Source organism: Venturia canescens, chromosome 7 (assembly GCF_019457755.1).
Source record: "Venturia canescens isolate UGA chromosome 7, ASM1945775v1, whole genome shotgun sequence".
Classification (NCBI taxonomy): domain Eukaryota; kingdom Metazoa; phylum Arthropoda; class Insecta; order Hymenoptera; family Ichneumonidae; genus Venturia; species Venturia canescens.
Window position 1 is genome coordinate 2,205,601 of NC_057427.1, and position 24,606 is coordinate 2,230,206.

The 24,606-nt window shown below is 41.9% G+C and overlaps 1 protein-coding gene and 1 long non-coding RNA gene across 11 annotated transcripts in view; both read right to left on the reverse strand.

Moving 5' to 3' along the window:
- Ptp99A (Protein tyrosine phosphatase 99A) overlaps positions 1 to 24,606 on the reverse strand; it is a 248,865-nt gene that overhangs the window by 10,629 nt on the left and 213,630 nt on the right. For 8 of the 9 annotated variants that reach the window (XM_043422952.1, XM_043422956.1, XM_043422955.1 and 5 more), the window contains exons 4-9: positions 16,916 to 17,097; positions 9,748 to 9,935; positions 9,355 to 9,469; positions 1,795 to 1,995; positions 1,256 to 1,536; positions 341 to 597 (exon numbers count right to left, since the gene is read on the reverse strand). In XM_043422952.1, the coding sequence (XP_043278887.1) occupies positions 341 to 597; positions 1,256 to 1,536; positions 1,795 to 1,995; positions 9,355 to 9,469; positions 9,748 to 9,935; positions 16,916 to 17,097 (1,224 nt within the window). Of the gene's footprint in view, positions 1 to 340; positions 598 to 1,255; positions 1,537 to 1,794; positions 1,996 to 4,229; positions 4,467 to 9,354; positions 9,470 to 9,747; positions 9,936 to 16,915; positions 17,098 to 24,606 lie in introns of those variants that run through there. The other variant, XM_043422959.1, reaches the window with a different exon arrangement.
- LOC122412952 (uncharacterized) lies at positions 4,499 to 7,979 on the reverse strand. Of its 2 annotated transcripts, none has more exons than XR_006261464.1 (3): positions 7,550 to 7,979; positions 4,957 to 5,060; positions 4,499 to 4,849 (listed from the first exon to the last, which is right to left on the reverse strand). It is a non-coding gene; the product is annotated as an uncharacterized lncRNA (long non-coding RNA). The 2 variants fall into 2 exon arrangements; XR_006261463.1 differs by having other exon boundaries at positions 4,957 to 5,063.

The window sequence follows — 24,606 nt, forward strand, 5'->3', positions numbered from 1 at the left end:
TATCCCGGATCGATGCGCTATCATTATCGCCTGTACAATGTCTCTTGTATAAATACTTTATCGATTAAGATTTACTTAATCGATTGCACTGTCGTTCGAACGTCTGAAAAGCAGCTCGAAATCTTCGGAAAAGTATCGCGACAAAGTAGAAAACGAAAAAATCTCATTTCTCGTTTTCCAGTTCCATCGAACATTGAAATAAAAAGTTTTTTCTCAAGAACAATCAATTGTACCGAAATTAGTCGATTGTTATTTTTTTGGAAACTTCTTTTTTCTTTCTCCTACTTTTTTCAGTTTAAAAAGTCAACGGTAACATGTTTGAAGTCAGAACGGATCTCACCTCCACAAAACAAGGGCAGTGACAGCGAGCATAACGGCGAAACAAGCGCATATCATTCCGGCTATGACACCGGCGCTCAATTCGTCGTTGCTTCGACGCATCAGTGGTGGAGTTTTGTCGCAATTAGGTGCCACTAATTGGGTTCCCGGCATACTGTAATTTCCTCGTATTATAAGGTTACGCTTTATGTGACTTCTCGTTGCGCCGGCTACCATAACCTCGTAAACAGTGTTCATCGTCAAATTCGGGATCGTTATCTGAAAACAAGTCGGATGTGGGACTACTCGTTAGACTAATTAATCAGCAACGGTGCAAAGTCATCATTTTTATAGACGTTTGTTCCAAAATACAAAATTATCGGGTCGTTACGTCCACAGCTTTAGATAGAAGTTTTTATTCTTGCTTTTACTATTCTCTCGAACGAATTTTTCCAGTCATTTATCACTGCAAATACAGCAGAGTTTATTCCAGGTGATGATAACTCAAAGTGGTATTTTAAGCCACATGGAGATTAGAAATATCTTCTACAAATATCGTATAATCCATTACGTTTGAGACTCCATTTAAAACATTCGTCAACTTTATTAAAACATTGAAAACCTAAATCTCAAGATACCATTGGAACAAATACTTTAGCTCGAAATGGCTCGAAGGCTGTTTTTAATATTTTTGTACGTTTCTCAAATCCCAACCCACGAAGGATTCTTTTAACACTCGATAAGCATTTTCAAGTCCAAGATAAAAAAATTGATTGAATCATATTTTTTGGGTAAAGATTCGAAGCCTATTCCTGTTCGACAAAGTAATAGTTCAACAGGAAGTCAGTTTTGAGTAAGTGACAGAAAAGTTGATGGTCATAAAGTCGACTGTTCGATGAGGTGCAAGCTGGCAAAATTGATTTATCGATATACTCACTCCACTGTTGAGATGTTCCGTGTCAGCTGGAATTTTCATTTCCTCGTAATCCTTGTTATTATCGCTGCGATACATAATGTAATAATAATCGATGGAATTCCAAAATTTTTCAGGCCTCGCCCAATAGAGGTATATCGCATCGTGAGCCTGGCACGTCAGGTTCAGAATAACAGGAGCGCTCGGTCCCGATATGTCAGTCTTTTGTATAATGTGCTCGGATGGCTCCCCCTCGTTTTTCCACGTGTATGCTTTGACCCATATTTTATACTCGGTAAACGGATCTGAAATTTGTCATTTTCCATGATAAAAATGTTTTGTGGATAAATTGACTGAATTTCAATGGAGGCCACGCTATCGATGAGAAAGTAATCGAAGTCGAGTTGACTTTATCTTGGAGGGACGTTGATCAAACGTTTTTCCCAATCGACTTTCATTGTTTGGAGTTTCATAAAAACGGTGGAGACACGTATACGATAAAAAATTTCGAAAATTTTCAATTGAAAATAATAACGATAAAATGTAAAGTTGAAGATACTCACTGAGTTTATTGAGCACGAATTCGATGACGGGATGATTAGGCTCATTTTTCTTTTGGGTCCGGACATCCGTGAAATTGGAATGCATGAAGTAGACTCTGTATCCTTCTATGGCACCGTTTGCATTGTCCGGTTCCGACCATGACAGTTCGATAGACGTTGAGTTAACGCCATGGGCAGTGAGATTGAGAGGTTTGCTGGGTACTGAAAATGAGCAAATAACGCGAAGGTCAATGAAATCTGAAGGCATTGGGTGATAGAAAAAAAAAATCACACTAGTGACGACGAGCGACGCAGAGTCCTTCGGTTACGTGTTTTATTCTGGTGACGAATACGAGACCTTGAGTTTTCTACGAGAATCGTTTTTTTTTTCATTTACAGTTCCAATGTTTCGAAACGTGCGATAGGATAGAATAAAATTTCAATGAAGGATATTCGAGTGAGATTCCTGCGTGATTGCGACACGTGTGAATAGAATTTTCGTTGGTCATATCGGACGACGATGTTTTTTCCTCTTTCTCTTAAATTTTATCCCTCACTCGGACGGGATTTTTTTAACGTAAGAAAGACAAAAGCGTCTAAGAGGGATGACGGGAGTCGAGCCTCAGTCTGGGAGGGTCAAAAGCCTCTATGAATACAAACTGCCCAAGGTATTTCTCACGTGTCTCATGCACTTCCTTTCTTTCTGGCAGTTTTCTCTTTAAATTCAACCCACCCCACCCTCCCCTCGTTTTCATTCTCTCAGAAGCTATTTTTTGAAGGCGCATTAGCGCCGAAACGAGCCGACTAATGATGCTCTGACTTTGTGTATATTGTCCTCGTGAGTCATTAACGGCCAGGGTCGTTGGCTCGCGCAGCGAAACTCTGACGAGGAAATAACAGCCTGGATGGGCATCGCGGCTACAAAAAAGCTGCAAAAGTGTTCTGACGAGCATGCTGCTAGGAAATCCGGAAAGATTTAAGTCAATGGAATTTCCTCATCGATTTTCAAGTTTATTCAACAAATAGTAGCATTTGTTGCAAGTTTCAAAGGAACGTTCAACTAGTACCTAAAGAATTACGTCCGAGTCGAGTTATGAAGCTGATGAGCTCATGAATTATTGATAGAGCACAGTCTAGACCCTTCCTTCCTCATGTACGCCTCATTTTTGGGGTATCGCGTTTTTGTTCTCTTCGTAGGAACAAAGAGCTCGCGTACAGCCGTGAGAAAGCTTGCAAATTGCTCAATTTCCATGGCTATTAATCATTTGCACATGGTTCGGTTAAGAAGCCACAGAAATTGAGGGATTCCGGTGCAATTTTTTTTAGTTCTGAATAATCCAAGTCGTCGTGAGGTTCGAATGAAATTATCGACGATGAAGAATCGCATATTCATGCCCATTGCTCAGCATGACTCGTGTCTTTAGTTTTCTTTATTATAAATAGTATAATAACCATAAAATGAAACATTTGCACGTAGAAATTGATTGTCTTTTATCGAGTACCGTGCACGAAAAAAAAAAAAAAAAAAAAAAAAAACAACAGTGATACGAAATTCTGGTCGACGCACATGTCGCGAGGTCGACTGGACGCGTAGCACGTGCTGAGATCTAGCATTAAAATGGTACATGTGTGTTCCGAGTCTTAAGAACGTTGCGTACAGTCATTTCTAAAAATACCTATTTTTATTCCTTTCATAAAGCTTTCCCAAGCCTCGAGCAAACTTCGCTGACTTATTCTTGCACGAATTATTATACATTTCTAGCGCTAATTGCCGATTCATTTGGGAGCATTACGCCTAATTAAGGTTGCGAGCAGAAATCGGGAGAAAAAACAGATTGAACAATAAACTCGTAAAACCCGTATTAATTAGTAGCCGTGAAAAGATCGGACGTTTTCCATTCGAAGCTAAGTGAGAACTGAAAAAATTATTGTCGTCAGCAGACAACTTTATGGATCGGAATAAATAACAGCGAAATTTTTTTCGGCCGTCCATGTGTACGTATCCGGTGAGCGAACGTTGTTAAATTTAGAAATTCAATGACCAGCGCAGCTTCGAGCAGCACTCAATGTTGGACTACCAATTTTTTCTCCATTCGACAAAACAATTTCTTACAGAGACTGTACCTACAGTGGATCCTTAAAAAAATGTGTCAGAGGGTACAGGGCCTTTATATCGCGAGTACCCGGAGATAGAGACATAATCGTCGCGCCGCTAGTATTTCGTCGAGGAACGACGTTAATAAAATGTGTGTACTCGTGTGCGTGCGTGGCTCGAGAGAGGGAAGAGAATTGAAGCTCGTTGAGATCATTGAAATCCCCCGTGTGTGCATTTGTTAAGAAGATTCGAGTGTTATTTTCGTCATCGGAGAAGCATTGATTAAAATATCGAAATGCAAATAAAAATGTACAAATTAAAAAAAATAATAGCGAAGGAAACGATGGGAATTTGTCTTTACCTATGTTGGAATCGGTGTCATTGTTAAGTGCAGGATATCCGAGTGTCGTTGCGCTCGATCCATCGCTGTCAAGACTTTCGGATCTAACGATCGATGTTTCCAATATCGTCGATATAGTTAACGCGAGAAGTAATATTTTTTCTATATTGTCAGCATGTTGAGCACCGCTGAACATCCTTGGAAACGACATTTCACCCTACAGCTCGTCCTCGCGCTCGTTTTTCTGGCCCCACCTCAAATTACCCCTTTGTAACCCTCCCTCCCCTTCCCGCCCCACGAAAAAATCGCCGATCTATGCAGACATACGAGGCACGTATTGTCACACACGAGGGTTCCAGAATACCCGCTTATTTATATCTCTCTCTCTCTCTCTCTCGCTCTCTCACTCTCTTTCTTTTTTCATCCGTTTAGTCTCGTAAATTCACACATATTCAATGCAGCTGCAGTCTTCTTTTTAAATATCTTCTCCTTTCGACACTATCGTCGAGGCTTTGATATATCGCACTGGGTAATCACCATCCACTATGTTGCAATGTCTCGCACGGATTTTCTCAATTGTACGAACACTCCCTGGAGATATTGCGGAAACACATTTCGCTGCATCGCGCATTCACCTCCATCTACGATTATGTGTATATATATATAATACACACATAAATACTTATATAAATATATGTCTCTATATTTATATAAATATCTATATACGTAGATCTTTATTCTAACACACCTTTCTCCACGACGTACAAGTAAAAAGGGGGAATGGGCACTTTTCACGACAGCATTACACGGCAACGTAATTTTCTCTTACCACAAGTATGCTTGGATTCTTTCCTGCTGGGGGGAATAATGACACTCTCGTTATACGCGGAAAAATTCATCTCGACGACTAAATAATACGCTTTTCGATGCTGGAAATCCTGCTTTTTATGTTCTGCTTTTCTTTTTTTCTACTTTTCTCATTTATATTGTTCTCTTTCTCGGGATAAATGACTGTTTTTATTTATTGTGTGTGTGCGTGTGCGTATGAACGAGGGATAGGGGATTTCTATCCCTCCCTGTGATCGCTTCCTGTGTCCTCATTGACCCAAAGTGTCGGCTGCGCTAGATTCACCCAACGGTTGCTGTGCGCCCGAACCCCCGCTTGTTTCCACGTACTGTTGTACCCTGTCGTACGTACTATCAAGGCAACGCCATGTCGTCGGTGCTACGTCCAACTTTTTAAATCTCATTCAAGTACCCGAGGGAGAGGGCGAAGCGAATTAAAATCGAGCTTCGTGGATTTTTTGCAAACGTTGGCTTTTCGTGCAATCGTAACAGAGGATTTTTTGAGAAGGTATGCATCAAACGGTCGGAGATAATATTTGTGTTTGCGGGGAAAAAATGAGATTTGGAGTAACGAAAAGGAGATTGGAGTAAACTTTACGTCTTTGGAGTTGAGTTTCTACGTTTGCAGGAAAATTTCTTTCGATCGATGAACCGAGTGACCGGAGTATTGAAATTAAATTAAACGTACATTTCTCGAGGAGGAGCCGCGCTTAAAAAGGAATGTTCGAAATGAAAAAACAAAATACAATCGGAAATCAATTATTCCGACAGAGATTGATCGACGAGATGTGACGGTATGGAAGGTAAAAAATGAAGAAATCACGTGCGTGTTCTCAACCGGTTTTTCGATAATTCACTCCCTCCCCCTCCCGTCCCTCTCACATAAATCGAAGTTGCAACGAATGCGATGCAGTATCCAGACTCTCCCGTTCGATTTCTCGCTCCCCCCTCTACCTGCTCTTTCTCTCCGGTCTTTTACACCCAGAATTGGACTCTCCGATCCTTTTTTTTCATCGTCCTGTACCACTTCCGCGTCAGCCTCGACATCCTACACAGCGATAATCTTTCGCGATATACGATAAATTAGAACTGCGTTAATACTGTAATAGCTGTGACTCATCTCCCGCAAGATCGGTTAGAAATTCTAGACTCAACCGGGAAGTAACTTCTTCGAATGTATTTCTACATAAACCGGACGAGGAATATTTCCATTTGCTGAATAAAATATCAACGCTGGGAACCATGCCAACGATTAATTTCATCTGTTATTAATATAAAAGCCTGCGAACATTTCCCAGGTCACTGACACTCCCACCGAACGTTAATTACGCCCGCATACACTCCCCTGAATATCTGACTCTTTGATGAAAACCGGCAAAAAACACTTTTCCGACTAAAAACCGAAGTTTCCGTCAAAAGGTTTTCGAAGGGTCGTACGAATCTTCGGTCATGATTTTGGGAAACAGCACCTCAATAACTATGATCCTTCTACCGGGGAAGCCTTAGTCGGTAAGAGAAGACACATTTTTGCTCATTTTTTATCGCGTTTCTCCACCACCACGTGCTTAAATCCTTCCGGAGACTCGTTCGTTGAATCTTCGTCATTTAACTGCAATATGACGCGCGTACACCGGAGCAATACTCGTACATAAATTTACAAAGAACATCGCGAGAGAGCGAGAGATAAAGATTCACGTACGCACACACAGACACACGTGAAACGCGAGAGAGAGGGAGAAAGACAGCGATGGGTTGAGGAGCCTCCGCTTGGTAATCGACCGGCGCACAAAGCTTCACAAGCACGTGAACACACGCGTTTCTCTGCTGTGTATCTTCCTGTCTCTGTTGCTCTCGTTTTGGTACAAAACGGAGCAGACGCAGGGCTTGCTGACCGTACCCAAGAGCTGTCAGAAGCCAGCCTTAGGGTTCTCGACCTGGCCTCCCTTTCTCATTACATATATAGATATATGCATAGGTATATATACACATACACGCATGCATCCTCACGTACGTACTCGGATGTGTATTTCGATCTCTCTTTCTCTCTCTTTCTCCCCCCCCCCCCCCCCCCCCCTCGTTTCTCTCTCTCGCTCTCTCGGTTTTTAGGCTCGTAACAGGGCCCGGTGTTTGCAGACCTGACCCCACTATTGCTCTAAAGTAACCGAGAGTAAAACGAATTTTTCGGGGATACCGAAATCCCTCGAAAGCCTGGCGGGTCGTAGAGACAAAATTTAAGGGATCGATCGACCCATGCGGAGAAACGAACGGGCGAGTGCTCCTCTACACTTATCTTCATTTATTTTTGAGCTCTCTTTTTATTTGGTTTCGTTTAGTCCTACGGGTATATTTAATGTATACGAATGAGTTTGATTTGTATATGAAAAATACGCGATGCAGGACTGTCACTTGCTCCGCGAATGTCGTCACGCCTCGGATCTTTTGCAACGACGTTCTTTTCGTTGTTGTTGGTTTTTCCTTACTCGTGGTTTGTATACCTCTTTGGAAATTCAAATGGCCTGTTTCACGTACACTTTCTCGATCGCACTAATTTCATTCGCCCGGAATGATGGTTTGTTTGCACTCGCTTTAAAATCGTAGGCACCCGCGCTTCTTTGTACGGATCACAGAATCACGTTAGTTACTTAATTTATTTGTTTTTTTTTTTCATTATCGATATCCGACGCGGGATCTGCTGCCGACGGTTCACTTATGTCAAGCTCGATCGCTGAATGGAGCGTCTCTCCCGCGGATAAAAAAATATGCGCGACTTTTCGATCGCAGTGCGATTCAACGAAGACGAGAGAAAAAAGCAAGTTGCTCCGAGAGACTATTTTTCTGTCCCTCTCTCGCTCTCTCCCTCGCACTTTTAAGATGTGTGAGCACTTTATGTCTATGCGCTTGTGTGCTTCGCTCGTATTTAGTGTGAGCCCGCTTACATGTGCGTGATACTCGCGCGCGAATCCCAGTTGGACAATGACAGCGTTCGTTACACGCCGAAGAACCGAAACTGGGGAGGGGAACGACGTCGAGAGCTAGACAGAGACCGACATACTTTTCCCCTCTCCAGATGCTGGGGATGTCAGCGACGTACCGAGTGGATTAGGAGCCCGAGCGTGCTCTCGGGGTCAAAAGAATTGCCATTGCAATTGACGTTTCGCCGTTTATAGTATCTGCGAAAACGTATTTTCGCGAAATTTCACCCTTTCGAGCTTTAAACCGAATTACGGACGACGATGAATTAAGTTACTGAGGATTTCACGCCGAATTACTATTCATTTTTGTCGACTGTTTATATCCTTTTTTGCATGTCGCGCGGAGAGTTTGCGTGCGCCGAGCGAGTTCGGCCGATCGATACGACGACGGGTTTAAAATTTACTCCGCGATCCCCAAAAACGAATCGGTCGAAACGCTTCTTTTTCTCGTTTCACTCGCTCAAATCGCAAAGTACAAATATTCCAGCTCGCAAATTAGTACGTAAACACGTCGAGGTTACAAAGGAAACGGGGCACTTTGCTCGATCCCTCCGCTAGAGAAAGGATACGAGATTCGAGATACAACGAGACTATCGTGGGAATGAATAAGACAGTACGAGAGGAAACGTTTTTCAGGAAAGTGCACGAATGTACGAGGGCCACGAGTTTGTAATAGAGAAAGAAAGAAATATTTAAAGAGAAAAAATGAGCGAGAATATGAAAAAAAGAACAGACAGCTTTCTCGTCTCTAGATCGGACAAGGTCGTGATACCTCATGCGTATAAACTCGTCGTGAATCGGGTACGCGCGTTCCTCGTTACCTCCCCGTGTGTTGACAGATAAAGAAACCTTTTTTTTCTCTTGCCACATTTTATTGTAGAAGGAGAAAAGATAGTCGAATTTGTCAAAATAAATTGAAACTTCGTCGGTCGTCCGATCACCAAGACATTTCGAGACTTCGATCAATAGCAATTAAAATATCTCATCGAGCAACGAATTCTGATAAAAGGGCGTTGACTTTGCACTTTTGGTCAATATATCTGATGAGTAACCTTTGGCTTTGAAAAAATGATGATTTGGACTGTAACCGATCAGTTATCATCGGTCGGTCGATGCACTCGCGGATCTCAGTTTTATTCAGTGGTGCTAAAAGTCTCGCTGGATCGCTTCATCACCGAGTGTCGATAAGCCAGGAACCTCTGACACCGTCGGAGACTCTGAACTGGCGTTGAATTTGAGGAAATTGTCACCAGAGCGATTGTTTTCCTTCGCCGAATAAATCGCTGGAGGGGCGATTGATGAAAATTGTAAAAAATTCGAGCACTCACCTCCTTCGTCGGTCATTATGACGACTGAAGCATTTGGTCCCGTTCCTTCGGGATTGAAGACTGCCAGTGATACGGAATATTGAGTAAAAGTTTCCAAATTTGTAATCGTGTGTCTCTGAAAAAAAGCGAATGAACGATCAATTTTTTCGCAGCGATCCGTTTCCTTATGCTTAAGAAAATCACCGCATTTCTTCATTGAATTCCAACTTTTTTATAACGAGATTGTCATCTTAATTGCTAAGGAATTTCTCACGATAAAAATAAGCCGTAAAAGAGGCCTCGCTGACTACATCGAGAGTCGAAAGTGAAAATGAAGAAATGCGATTACGGAGCAGCGGCGGCCGCTTATCGTTCCCCTCATTTGCGATTTATTTGCCTCGGCCCGGTGCTCACCTCAGTTTTACGATTACGTATATAAATTTCCTTGATATGCTCGGGTCCCATGTTACGAGGTTTGTACGCGATTCTGTAGCCAAGAAATTCGCCATTCATCGTGTCGAGACTAGGCGGTTTCCAGGCAATGAGTATGGACGTTGCTGAGGTGTTGTAGGCAGCGGTGATTGTGGGTTTGCCAACTGGAACTGCGAGCCCAAAGATTCGTGTGAATAATTCATATTTAATGAGCCAATTTTGCCTCTAATTTCTCAATCAATCAGCCCAATTATTCATATGCAATTTTTTTTCTAATAATTAAGTCAGGAGTTATATAGGATTTCGAAAGCTTTGGGGCCATCATTAAAGTCACCTCTCCAGTACAAAATTGATTGTCCCTTGTTTCATAGTGATTTTCCATGCGTTTGTGTGAGTTTATGGACTCGGGTATGGTTGGGAACGGCTGGAGCGTTTTATACGCGTTACACGAACTGCACCAGCAACGGTGAGCGAGCCCAAAGGGGCGAAGCTTGCGAGAGAGGGAGAGGGTTGTAAGTAGAAACTGACGTTTAACCGAGCCGCAAGCTCACTCCGATTAAAACTTGTTTCGACAATCGTTTACGGCACTTTTTACGAGCAGTTTAGGATCTGTGTTGGCGCATTATTACAGCGGCTTCGAAGTTACGATCACCGTACCACCGACCAACTTACCTCGATAAATTAAAAACGAAAAAAAATGGAGATATGAAACATTAATTAAAGCAGTAGCAATATCGGGAAACAAATTGTTACGATATAACTGTTTCCATGCTTTTTCGTTAGCTTCGCCCGTATGGCAGCTCCGCAACGGAATGTTTACTTAATTAGCAACGTATTTTTGAAACATTTTCATGAGGTTGGAAAATACTTTTTTACCAACTTTCTGATGATATATCGCGAGGGAGTTTAAAATTACGCTTTTTTTTATCAATCGTACATATTTTATTTTCCGAGGGAAGCTTTCATACGGTTGTTTCATGGCAATACGCTAATCGTCAATATATTTATAAGTTATTTACAAACGTGTGATTGGGCAAACAAGAACGGCTGAAGCCTCATTTCTCCGCTAATTAATAAATTTATTTTTCTGCTAACAAAAACGTTATTAACAGAAAAATATATTTTGTTTCGTCAATTATTTCGAAACGATATGTTGGTGGTAAGTGGAACGAAGGTGGTACGCCAAAAAACCAAGGTGGATTTTAATGGTGGGAATGAATGGATGACCGAAGCGTGAGGTACGAGGGAGTAATTCGTCAATATTGACGGAAGGGAAATGGGTTTTGTTGTGCGCATCGCTCGAGCGAGTCTGCACACCGTCTCCTAAAAGTCAGAAGGGCTTTTATAGGCAATAATTTGAGGGGTGCGACGTTACGAGGATACGCTCTTTTGATTTTCAGGATTAAGTACCAGCGTTTTGAAACCCGTGAAACTCCGTTACATTTGTGCTATAAATGGAGATCTATCCTGTTGGATTCTATGTGGCGAGAGATGCGGTATGGCGGTCGCGACTACCGATTCTAATTCGCGAGGGTTACATGTCCACATTTCCCGTGTGTAAAACCGATAGAGTGAGGAGAGGAATGGTACGAGAGAGAGAGAGAGAGAGGAGCAAAAGTTCAAATTGCACGGGAACTAGAATGAGAGAGAGAGAGAAAAAGAGAGTGAGAGAGCAGATGAGTCTGAAGCTGACAGAGAGATAGAGATGGACGAATAGAGACAGAGGCATGCCGAAGCAATTCCCAATAGCTTAACTGAAACCCTGCTCTCCTCTCTCCTCCTCTGACGCCCCTGCTCGCGGATCAATAGAAGGACTCCCGAGCAGGAGCAGCAGCAGCAGCAGCAGCAGCCGAGCGCTTGCATCGCCACGAAACTTCTCCACCCACTTCACTCAACCAGGCACTCTCTCGTTGTCAGAGAGCACTCTCTGTCTCTACCTCCGTCCCTTTCCTTCCCTCTTGCTAGTCTCTTCTTTCCTGCTCTCTCTCTCTCTCTCTCTCTCTTTCTTCAATTGACTCTCTTACAACGTGGTTCTAGTTTCTGCTTTCGTTCTGCTCACTCAAACTCCGGAGTCTTTCTCTTTCTCATTTTATTTCCTCTCTCTCTCTCTCTCCCTCGTTCTGGTTTCAATAGTGTCTTTACCTGTAAGTTTATTGAGCAGTTGTGTAAAACAGCATTTTCGAGGCGCGAATAGCCACAGAATCTATAACGATGATCGATCAGCTTCCTCTAAACTCCTGACATCTTTCTATTTCACTTACTATAACTCTCTTCGCTGAGCTTAAATACTCGCTCTAGAATTCACAGAAATCCTCACCTCCAGCTTTCTCGATCGTATCCTCACTTTATCCCATATTTTATTCCCTATTTCTTGTTTTCTCTCTATTTCAAAGGTTCTGACGCATCGACTGATATCCAAATCACGAGTGATGGCATACCGCCGTCAACGATATTGAATAACTGCGTCAAACGATGAGAGTTAGTAAGCAAGTTTTCGTGAAACTGGTACTGAGGCAAATTTTCTCTTGGGGGCGAAAGGGTTTTGAAATCTGCGAGTATTCGATGTGCGTGATCATCGATGGAAGCAATTTTACCATAAAAAATTCAGGGCGGAACTTGAATCGATTCGTTTCGGAGTGAAGAGACGAGCGTTAATTAATAAATTCCATTTTCCTCCCGCTTTAGAAACGTAAGTTTTAATTGCAGTTTTAACGGTTTGCAAACTATAGGCTGCGCTGGATTCTCCATCGTGGGGAGCAGTAAAATGCATGGAATACCCGATGGAAAATTGTAAATACAATGTTATTGGCATAGAACATCCAGAACTCATTTTTCGTGATTTTTTCATTCCCAAAAAGCCTCTTTCACGATCCGCCTTAATTATTCCCGAAAGTTTCTACGTAAAAATTGAATTTCAATTTTTAAGGTCTGAAGAATTTTCTACCTCGCAGTGCACCAAAAACCATTGAAAATTGATACTCCCCGTTTTTGTAAAATAACCCATTCTCGAATCGAAAACGAAAAAAAAGTCGAAAAATCTCGAATTACGTAAAATTTATTGTTGCATGTAAAAGAACAGGTGAAGAATTAACGAGTGGAAAGTACGCATTATTGAAAATGCATTCGGCGACGTGCGCACTGTCACCGAATATTCTTTGTATCTCGAGAATTCACAAGTCGCCAGTAAAATAATTGATTCAACAAAGAAATGGATCGGTCGGCTTATGAAAAAACCCAACAAACACAGGATTTTGTGATGTTATTCGAGAGCCTCTTCAAACATGTTTTTCCTATAACGCGTGTTGTTTGCGGTTGTTCGCAAGAATGGAAGAAGCACCGGATCAAAAGTCTAGCGTTACAAGTATCAGGGTGTCTGAAAAAAAAAAATTCAGAACAGCCCTAAAATTTAGGAGAACCAGTAAAAGTGCAATTTGCTGTAGAGCCTATAGTCCCATAAACATCAATGGATGTAGAAGCTGTATCTATATATTGCACGAAGTCTGTACGTGTTTATAGATGTTTGTGTCTCCGTTGCTCGCACCCCCGTGGACTAGGTCAACGATATGTCTGGAGGGTCACGAACTCCCATTTCTTTCGGAGACCGCGAGAACCTTCTCCATCCCTCGATCGTCTTTCTCCCCCCTCTTTGGATCCGTAGCTCTCTATCTTTCTCGCGTGCTCCCTCGCTCCCCTCTCTCTTTCTCCCTCTCGTTTCGTTTCAGTGCAAAGCGTGTTATCGGACGTCTTTCCCACGCGCTTCTTCTCGTAAATCTCTGTATTTGACGATCCTTTCCTTCCCCCCCGGCATTCGACCGTTTCCTCGAGACTTTTTCCTCGTGTCTACCTTTCTCCAAACTTTTCCGCGTAAATTTTAAACATTCGAAGAGGCTTCTAGTTTTCCAAGCTTCACCCAACGATCGAAAAGAAAATCTCGTCGTTCAGGAAGCAGCCTGAGGGGCGGGGGAGAAAAAGGAAAAGAGGAAATGGCCACATCGAAAGTCCGAAATGTTTATCCCTATCACGCGACTCCATAGTCGCGATCCGCTCTGACATTATTGATGCGCTTTCCCCAGTCATCCTCCAAATATACAGGAAGTTACAAAAACTCTCTCGTTGCTCCGAGCATTCGACAATTTTTCGCACGAGTCGGGTGAGAAGAAAAAGTACAAACACAAGCCGCAAGTACTTTAGCCGAGAAAACTGGTTAAATTCACGATTGCAAAGGAGCCTAAAGGACTGTGCAAAAATGAAGATGTTATCAGAGATCGTGTTCAATATAATGGAGGAAACGAGTTGGGACATTGATTATTTTGAACGACGGTATATACAAGAGAAAACAGATTTCTATGTGTACAAATAAATACATTTATAGGGGGTGATATACAAGGAGTTGGAATATAGGGATAAATTCTTTATCGTAAAAGCAGAGTGAGGTAGCAATGAATAATTGAAAAGAAAAACAGCAGTGGGTAATAAAGGAAAATGAAGTGGAAATATGTGCCTGAAATCAGGCTTATTATATTTACCACATGATCGTTAGAGCTTGAATATAAATTTCGTGAAGGTTCTTTAGTCCGGTAACGAGGGTTGAATCGGTTGAGAATTATCTATGAATTCGTTAAACACAATGGGAGATGAAACGGAGGATGGCACGAAAATTTATCAATCTGAATTCCGTAATGCGTGTGATTTAGCAAACTTAAGGCTGGAGCTTTCTCGTTGTGTTTAAAGAGAGGGCGCCAGGGAAGAGCGGGGGTGGACGGAGGAAAATACGTCTGAAAGTGTACATAAACCGATTATATATATATATGCATATCGAGAGAGAACCCACACAATCGCGAGCGCGAAGCTCCGGGGGCGTTGTGGGATTAAAGTGTCAAGTCGAATAGTTTCGTCCTCGTTGATTTTCCTCCCCACTTCGTCTCTCTTTCTCGTTCGCCCGCGCGCGCACGCTTTGCGTCCCTCTCTCTCCGGATTTCCACCCCCCGCGGGTGAATCGATTTACAACTGACCCGATGTTTTTTGCCTGCATTGGCTGAAAACAAATCGAAAAAAGGGAGCAGTCTAGATTTTGACTGGTTCGTTGTGACGCGAGCCACAGCGATAGGGGAATCCGGAATATCCGGGAGCAGATTATTTGGAAGTTGGATAGTCGAGTTTTATGCGAAAACGCACGATGCCACTTGATTAATCGATGAAACGATGTTAAAAATTGGCGGCTCAGCTCTCGCAGTTGGTCAGAGAAATTTTATAGAGGGCGCGCAGCATCGGCTTGGCTCTCAGGCCGGGTGACGTTTTTCGAACGAGAATACGAGCGAAAATGCGAAAGATCGATCGACGGCGAGCAATGAGACGGAAAGGGGCAATCGAAGCTCAGAGTATCCCGCGATGATGTCTAAAAGGAGGTGAAAAGTAATCGAAATTAGACAGAGACGAACGAAGCAAGAAATTCGATAACGAGAGCCAGTATTTTCTTTATTAATAATTCATCAGTTGATTTTATAAAAACGTTGGCAAATTAGCATGATGTTATGTAGGTGTGAATCCTTTCAATTGGCCTTGCACCCCCAACGTTTATAAAATCCACTATAAAGAGAAACTCTTCGCTTTACCCTCTTGCCCTTTCTCTCTCTTGCTCTCTCGGACTTCCCCCATACATCTTCGACCCTCTCGCTTTAGTAACCCAGTTTCGCGAAGCTCTCGGGTAATTCCTGGCCTCTCTCTCCCAGCGGCCTTCTCCCGTTTTTCTCTGCGGAAGGGGAACGAGCGAGATGAAGGGAATCCCTCTGTGTAAGCAGAGAGCGAGAGCCTGTCATGCACGTGAGTGAGCTGCTTGAGTTAAGCACACCTGTCTCAGAGCTTTCCACTACGGTTTCACTGCAATTAGTACACCTTTACGTCGTCGAGAGCTTTCCCCTCGCCACCCGTGCCCTTCCACCCCCGTCCATCCCCATCGCCATACGTTTCTTTCGCCACTGAAATAATTTATGTCAGTGTGCATCTGTTTAAAAACGTGTAGAAACGCTCGCTTTTTACACATCCGTAATGTATTAAAATTACACATTATATACGTGCATATATAAACAATACAGCTACCTGCTGCTCGCTGCCTCCTCTGCTTATTCGTACACAAAGCTCGATTCTCCCAGCATCCCTGATTCTCTACCTCCCTTTCTTGCTCTCTCTCTCTCTCTCTCTCTCACTCTCACTCTCCTCCTCCCTCTTTCTCTTTCCCTTTCTTTGCCTAGTCACATACAGACTATCTTTTACACGGAGTCAAACCGTTTATTTTACCGAGGTAATAGCGAATGCGCGTGACCCACGTTTTAAACTGTGTTGTCATGTCGGAGAACTGCTGTTGGTGCACATCTTTCGTTTATGTTTATATACATGTATATTTAAACGAAAGCGTTTTCACAATGTATGTTTATACAGGGATGTATGTTTTGGTAGATGTTGCCTCGTAACCGAGTACGCGTTTACTTTGTGCAGTTCTCACCAACCGTACGAGATCTGACTTTAACGAACCACATTCGCGTGGGAAAGGTTGTTTATGTTTTTACAGATATCGTTTCTGACTTTCATACCGTGCTAAATAACGTTATATTCCTGCGTATCCGCTCTCCTCGTATAATGTATGTTTGAATGTTTCGTATATGCTCGCGGCTGCTGCTAAATCATTTATGAGTGATGAAAAAAACTGATAATTATCACTATCGCGAGATATTTTGTTCGCAGTCGCAATTGGGGCGCGTTCGGTGTCTCGGATATTTCATCGTCGAGGGTACACATATTCGTACGAGTGTTTACCGTAAATTCACCTTTTTGTCGAGACAATTATTTATTATGGGGAATCCCATAAAATGTCTGGATCAATCGGTCATTTTGCTCCGACTGATCGTGCGAGAATCAGAGTTTTTTAAGAATGGCTCTCACGTGCCGGCCATTTCTTCGTAGGGAATTGGCAACACGTGACCAAAGCCAGAGAGATCTGCGAGGACATATATATGTGATTAAAGCCCAATATTTATTTCAGTGATAAACACTTCTGGCTGGTTCGAGATGAAGGCTTTGAAAAAGAATTGAATGAATTTTTGTGCAATGTATTACGAGTACTTCGACGACTGTTTTACTATTCATGGAAACATACCTTCGCGAAGCGTTGTGATGTAATGTGACGTTATGCTCGGAGCACTTCTCCCACGCGCGTTAACCGCCGAAACTCGAAAACTGTACGACGTGAATGGCATCAAATTATCCAAATAATATTTCGTGTCGTTGTTCGGCGTTACGATCTCTTTCTTCTCGTCCCAAGGGCCATTCTCACCGACCCTGAAATGTCATAAAATTCAACGTTATTCATTTTCATAGTACGTATGTCGCTCTCCGAGATTTTCATTATTGTCAAAATTTGTTAGGAACGCTCGTAAAACTCATTCGCAGTCACCGTGTTTTATTTCCCTTACACTTTTTCAATATTGGATGTGATCCCCAGGGTTGTGACACGTCACCGAGTCTCTTGACTTCTCAAACGTTTAAAGCATCTCCACTCTCCTCTTTCACTCTGTACCTTCGCCTGTTTCGAAGATATGAAACTACGATCTTCGAGGAAGACAGGAATGGAAAGAGAGCGAGAGAGGAAATATTATACGGCGACGGGAAGCACGATATCATGACCAAAGCTCATCCTCCCCTTGCGCCAGCTATATCCCGGTCTTTTCGTGCACTCTAACGCTATCGCCACACCGGGATAATAGGTAATTTCGTATTAATTACCGAAATGAAGGTTCGACGTGACCTGCATATTGGATACTTAGTTAACTTCTCTGTACAGGCGACTTTATACTAAAACTGCATGCTCTATTCCGTGCAAACAAAATTCGAATTGCACATTGTATTTAAGGATTTGACCTCGATGGATTTTATTTAGCGACGTTTTAGGCTCTTTATGCGGAGATGACGATCGGACAATATCGCTCGAATATCGCGACGTTGCTTTCAACTTACACTCCACAAAAGAGATTTGCGAACGAGAAAGTGTTTGAGAAACGCCCATTTTCAAGTGGAAATCAAACGAAAAAAGGTTTGAAAAAAGTACTTGGTACGAATCTGGAAATTAATAACGAATAAACCGTTTAATCAATCGATTAAACTGAAATCCAAATTGTTTTCATAGCTCTCAATCAAATTGGTGGAGTGTGATTCTCGAACGGACTATACTTCTGTTTAACGTGCGATAACTTATACGAAATATTCGTGCGTTTGCACTTGACCGATGTGCCGCAGCGCCTGGATTTCAACCATAATTTTGGATATCACTCCCGCGTATATTCGATCATTTCAACCTTTGTAATGCTCCACTTTCATTACGGGAGCTACCACTGTGGAGATACAGCAATTGTGCGCTGCTCAATATAAATGAAAAATCATTTAGCTCGGCTTTGTGAAGAATTTCGTTTGATCATTACATTGTTTATTGAATCTACTGATGCGTGATGCATTTATATTGGAATTTTTTATCCGATTTCGCTGTCCGATACGATACTTTTCAGCGAGAGCATATCTGTGCACTGAAACATATTTTCATCGAGAGCGATCTGCGGAACTGTCACTTTTTTATTGGAGAAATGATTGAACGAATGGAAACAAACTGTGGAAAATTTAGTACGAGCTCGGGAGCGATCGATGGCGCGGAGTTTGCAGATAAATTATCCTAGAAAATTTGTCGAGTTAGAAAAGAAGAAATAATATAATAAAGTTCCGACGAAATCGAAGCATCGCAGCGGGGGAATAAACGCTAGTCAATTTCCAACGGAATGACGCGTACGTGTAATGTATAGTTGAGGGGATGGCACGTTTACGTCTATTATACGACTCATACTAAAACTAGGCGAGAACTTTGTGAACGTCACGTTTCCGGAGGGTATTTCGTGTGCTTGGAGGAATGCGAAAATTTACCGGTGACCGTAAGCGTCAGCAACAGCCTCGAAAATACGCGCGTCTTTGTGCTGGAAAACACTAACGAGGATTCAACGCAGTTCAGAAAATGTCGTTGCGCTAGCATCAGGTGAAATTTTCAGTGAAAACCAGCGCCAGCAGGACAAAGATGTTTTGATTGTGAATCGTGCGAGGATAGTTGAAAAAAACGACAGAATGGGAGGAACAATATGGGTTCATTAAGGAGTCTTCGGGGTGGAATCTTCATATCAAGCAGTTTCACCGTTTTCGTATTAAAATTTCTCAATTTATTTGAGATTTAATGCCTCATGATGAAAATGTCCAGCGAAAGACGTGAACTTTCCAAGCATTTTTTCCCCCAGTTCAAATACCGCATAAGCGAGTTATTTTTCCATCAAAATACATTTCGTTTCACATTGAGAGGAAATAAAAAAAGAGCAAGAAATCGTACGAAGTGAAGGTATTAAAAAGTTGGTCAGAAAAGAGCGTTGCACGTAGAGGGAAATACAGTTGAGAAAACAATATCTACACACGGACTTTATTATAATACGACTCGGAGGTAGTTTCCCCCCTTCCCCACTCTTCTTATTTCGTTCTAACGTTTTGTATTATTTGCCACCGCCGGTGCTTTGCTGTTTGGTGAACTCCAGCACGAAATGTACGATAAGCGTTGCACGAGAAACGCGTGCCAGTACGTATAATTACTACCACGAGGCCATACTTATTATTTACATGTTTCAAATGTACAGAACAACGCGGCTGGAGCGCTTGTGGAAAGGACGTGTTTTCACTCCCCCCTCGGCCCACTCATATGTGAACACGTTCGTGCGTTCCTATGATAAAGCTTTTCCCCTTTTCCCCTAACGCTATTTCTCGTCCGATGCCCGATAAGAAACTCTCCACGTACAAAACCGTCGGTGACCATCATCCGGCTCAACGATCACTGATACCTTTCTTATCCTCTGAATTTATCTATTATTTTGTAGCAGACGTTAGTCCAACCACGAAGGTCAATGAGGGATTACCACTAACGGAATCCACGGATAATCCCTCCGGGATACAATTACTTTTCACCATGCTAAATAGGAGCAACGATGAGCTTGTGCTGATTTTTTCCTTCACCGGGAAGAAAGACGATCTGATTTCAGTTTTAATGGCAGAATAACATCACCTCTCCTCTATACGACTCTGCTCAAAAACAACGCTGCTCCGAACAGCCCTAACTCATCTCGAATTCGCAAAATCAGTACAACGCAATATGTCTCCTCTTTTATCATTAATAATCTGTGTTATCCGCTTAGACATGTTAAAGAGTAGAGACCTTATTCATGCATAAAATAAAAATCTTTAGAGTGGAAACGTTATCGAGTAGATTTATAAGAGTCGAGTTATGTTGCAGCAAGTCGACAACTCTACTCTCAGCAAATGTGTTCAACAACAGTTCTCCTTTAAATACATGTTTTAAGAACGGAGTTGTTATCGAGTAGAGCTGCGATATAGTTATAAATAGCTGGTAGTTAACTACTCTATTTATTCTCGATAACAACTCCGCTCCTTAATAACTGCGGATCCATGTAGAGAACATCGACCCTCCTTAACACATCTATTCCGGTGTGATATTAAATCGTCAATATCTTTATACTCATGATGATTTCAGAACGTTTCGGATTTTGCTTCAGCAGCGATGACATTTGACAGAGCTTTCAACATATTTTTTCCCGAATGAGAATAATTAGCCGAAGCTTTGTTTCTCGATCGTGGTGAAAGAAGAAGAAAGTTTATTAATTGAAATCTGATGGTTCGATTTCGGATAGCAAAGTGGATTTATTGGAACTCTCAATTGGTCATTCGAAACTCTACGAACTTCTTCACATTTCTGCTGCTCCGGAACGTACACACACGGCGGTACATTGTCGATGAATCCGATGAGAGTGCGCATAGCACGAAGCACATTCGTCAGATTCCAGTGTTCGAGAGTAGCTTCAGCAAATGTTGAAGTGTTTCTGTCTCTAAACATTTGGAATGTTGGTATACAAACAAAAATACAGAGATATGCACTCGTGTAACTTGATTCCCGTGATGAATAAACGTACGCAATTTTCCGTACTGGTCGTTTGAAAAAACGCGTTCCAGTTTCACTAAAATCGCAGTTGCAATTTTCCGAACATAAAAAATTTCAGGCCATTTGAATTCGCGCGCACTGTTCAAGACTTAAAATAGTGAGATGTAGCCACCGTTGCGAACGTTTTTACTCTAAGCTCTCAACTCACGATTTTTCACCGACCGACAGATTTCGCTCCAGTCAAAAGATCAACAATCCCCAGAGCTCCGCATTGCGAAGAAAAAATCACAATCTTAAGTCTCTGCTCAACACTTTCGGTTCAATATTCCTCGAGGTCTCGGACACGATTCTTGAAAGAACCAGTACACAAATGGATATTCTTTGTATGTATATGTCTTCACATGAAAAAGCCAACAGTAGTGGTCAGCCTATTCGCACAACGTGCAAAGCACCGTTAGCGCGAACCACGCAGATAAATTTTACCCGGAATTTCCACGGATATCGCCCTTTCTCTGTTTCTCTCTCTCTCTCTCTTTGTGCTATTTCCCCGTTCTCCATCCCAGTCTCCCTTTCGCACTCTTTCGATGGTTGTGGGTGGAACCGCGACGCGTGCATTTCATGGGATGTAGTTATAGTATAACGATCGTCGAAATCTCCCAATGTCCGAACTCGCTGACCGTTCTCATCTTCGCTCCCATCGGCCAACCTCTGCTACCTCAACACTTCGATCAATAATACATCGAATAAAAAATTCACGAACAAATCTACACCGATCAGCGAAACGTTATGGCCACATTAACCACATTATTTATCCGAATATATGTCACATATATTTCGGGCTAAATCGATTTGCGTGTTTCACTCTCTCTCTCTGGCAGGCTAAAAATGTTGTTGGTGCGAGGCTGAACAAACTCAAAGGGAAGCTCCGAGCTTTCGGCTGGAATCATTTCGTTAATGAGATGAAAACAGTGTCGGACGTTAATTAATGAACTGCGATCAGTATTCATGGAAAATAAACGTTTTCTCAAATATCTTTATGGCTATTCTTCGATAGTTTTTATACTTCCAGGAAATTAATTTGGGCGCGGAATTTCATGTAGAAAAAAAATAGTAACAAATAATAATAAAAATATTTGTAACGTATAAATCGAGAATTTCGACGAGCACGTTTACGAAAGCACCGAAATGATTCCACTTAACGGATAGTATTCGAAAGCTCAAAAACTCCGACATGTTTCAAAGCCGCAGTTTTGTAGTCAAACAAGGTAAGCCGGATTCAAGATGTCAAAACGCGATCGTCAGTGGTGTCGAATGACTCGTGTGTGTGTTTACACTCTCCCACAAATGCATTTGTAACGCGAGCCTGGATATTTACCGATTGTAATGTGTCCTGGGCGAATTAAATACGAGACTCGTACGAAGAGAGTTTTGTAATATATATTGACGATCGGTTTTACCATCGTCCAACAGGGAATTCTAAACATGTCATTTGTCATGCACTCTCGACAGTCCTCCAATTGGATTGTGGCTTGTGGTTCAATCAAGTAAATGGGACACGTGCGTGTTATCGTTCCCGAAACACTCACCACGAAACACAGCCTGCTCGTATGTAGAAGAGGAAAATGATACACACAGAATTCTCTCATTCCACGATTCGATAATATCCTGAATACCCGATTATACGAGACTCGCTAACAAAAAAGGTTATACAGGGTTAACCACAGAAGCCATTGTTTCAGAAACGCTGCTATATAATTCATTAGTTTTCTTCTGAGCTTTCGCTTCGTCGATCACAATATGTCAACGCTTGTTTAAAATAACGCTAAAATAAATCGAAATGAAATAGCCCTGTTTTTCCAATGAATATAACCGAGTCGCAAACGACTCGGAGCCCAATCACTTCAGGCTTTTTTTATCGTTCAAACTCTTTCGCTACGTCAGCAAATTTTACCAATCATAAAATTGTAGCTCGAGGGATGAGATAACGTTGCTCCGCCCCATTTTTCTAGACTAAATTCAACGAACGCGAGGCTGCACGAGAAAAATTCTACCGCGTTAAAGCACCGACGGGAGCAACCGGCTTTTTAAATTTCATTACAGCCAACATTTGTTTCAGCTTCAACGAAGCGCAAGGACTCATCGTAAAACCCTGAGTTCGTGTAACGTGACGTTGATGCAGAGCAAGGAATATAACATTGTTCGAATCGTTCAGGCCAAATCTCGAAAGTACAATTCCAGTTACGTATATACCGACGCTTTTATTTCCTTCAAAAAACCACCGTTTTTTGCTTCCTTCGTCAATTCGACCGATGTATTTATGTTTAATTAATTAAAAAATGTGTACAACGCCGTCGAAATAGGACTCGAGTTCTGTGTTTTTCAAGTTGGCGAAAAAAAAAGTCAATGCTTTCGTCCAACATATTCGTTGGGAAAGCACACACACCGGAGATTTCCATCACTCGTACAACTTTTCATTTCTGCAATTATTTCGTTCTCTCCTCGCGCACGAAGAGCAATTTTTCGAGGAAAAAAAGAAAAGGGTTTAAGAGTTGAAATTTTCATTGGAAGCAGGTCTCGCTGTATAGATCCGGAATAACAGAAACGTTCTGAAGTACGACTCAGTGGTACGTTTGCTCTGCCTCTTATCAAAAGTATTTCTCTCTGCTAATGAAGCCTACGAGCAGGATGATCGATGTCGATATACTATATCTATTCGACCCCTATTTCGTCGCTTGTTTTCTTTCTTCTTTTCGAGCCCAGGATTGTAAGAGTTTTGCTTTCGACGTATGTACGTATATATTCGCATGTACAAACACACATTATATAATTCTTAAGTTCTTCCTGTACCAACAGAGAAGAACCGGGCTTGCTATTTATCAAGGCTGCTGTCGCATTAAAGTCTATACACAGTAAAAGCTCGTAGTTAGCGAGAGAGCAGGTTCGGATTGCGCTTTGACACTGACACATCTCTGTTTACGCATGGGATAACGTCACGAATATACGTATCTGCGTTATGTTTCAACTCACATTTGTATATATACATAAATATAAAAATTTAGAACCTGACGTCAGTTGTTTCTCTAACACCGACTGATGAAAATCCTACCAAATCCAATTAGCACTTTACGAATAGGACGGTGAAAGGAGAAAACCCGTATAACGAATACATTCATACATTTTTACGTGAACCCTGTACACTCGTACATCGAAGACATTTATTTTAAAAACATGCACGAGTTGCTAACGAAAGTACAGAAATTCCTGGAACGGGGAAAAAGCCTGTTCGTGTATTTATTGATTCTGGATGCATCATACGTCTGTCGAATAGTTTTCAATTAATCTCATCGCCGATAGCGTGGAATGTTAAAAATAAGAGATTTTGCTAGTTTTTTACCTCCGGACGTCGTCACTGAATGATTCACTCTGTTGGCGAGTCTACTTTTACCCAGATTTTTCTGTACTCTCCCCAAGAGTCTAGTCGGCCAATGTTCTGTTTTTATGTCTTGTCTCGTCGACTATTGGATATTTATTTCTGTCAACACACCGCTCCGAGTCTGTCAACTCGTTAGCTTCGCTAAAAGTGGAATGAATTATGCACCGAACTTTCAGATATAACGCTGACGTTTATGTCAATGTTTTTATTCTTGGCTGCGAGGAAAAAAATGTTTTAAAGTGCATTGAAAAATTATGTTGAAGTGGAAAAAGGGCAGCAGTTCTGAAGGCCCATCTGTTAATCAAGACCTCGCAGAAGTTAAATAGCGACTCAACATTATTAATCGGTGATTAGCGATTCGTCGGATTCGTCTTGGGAATTAATGACC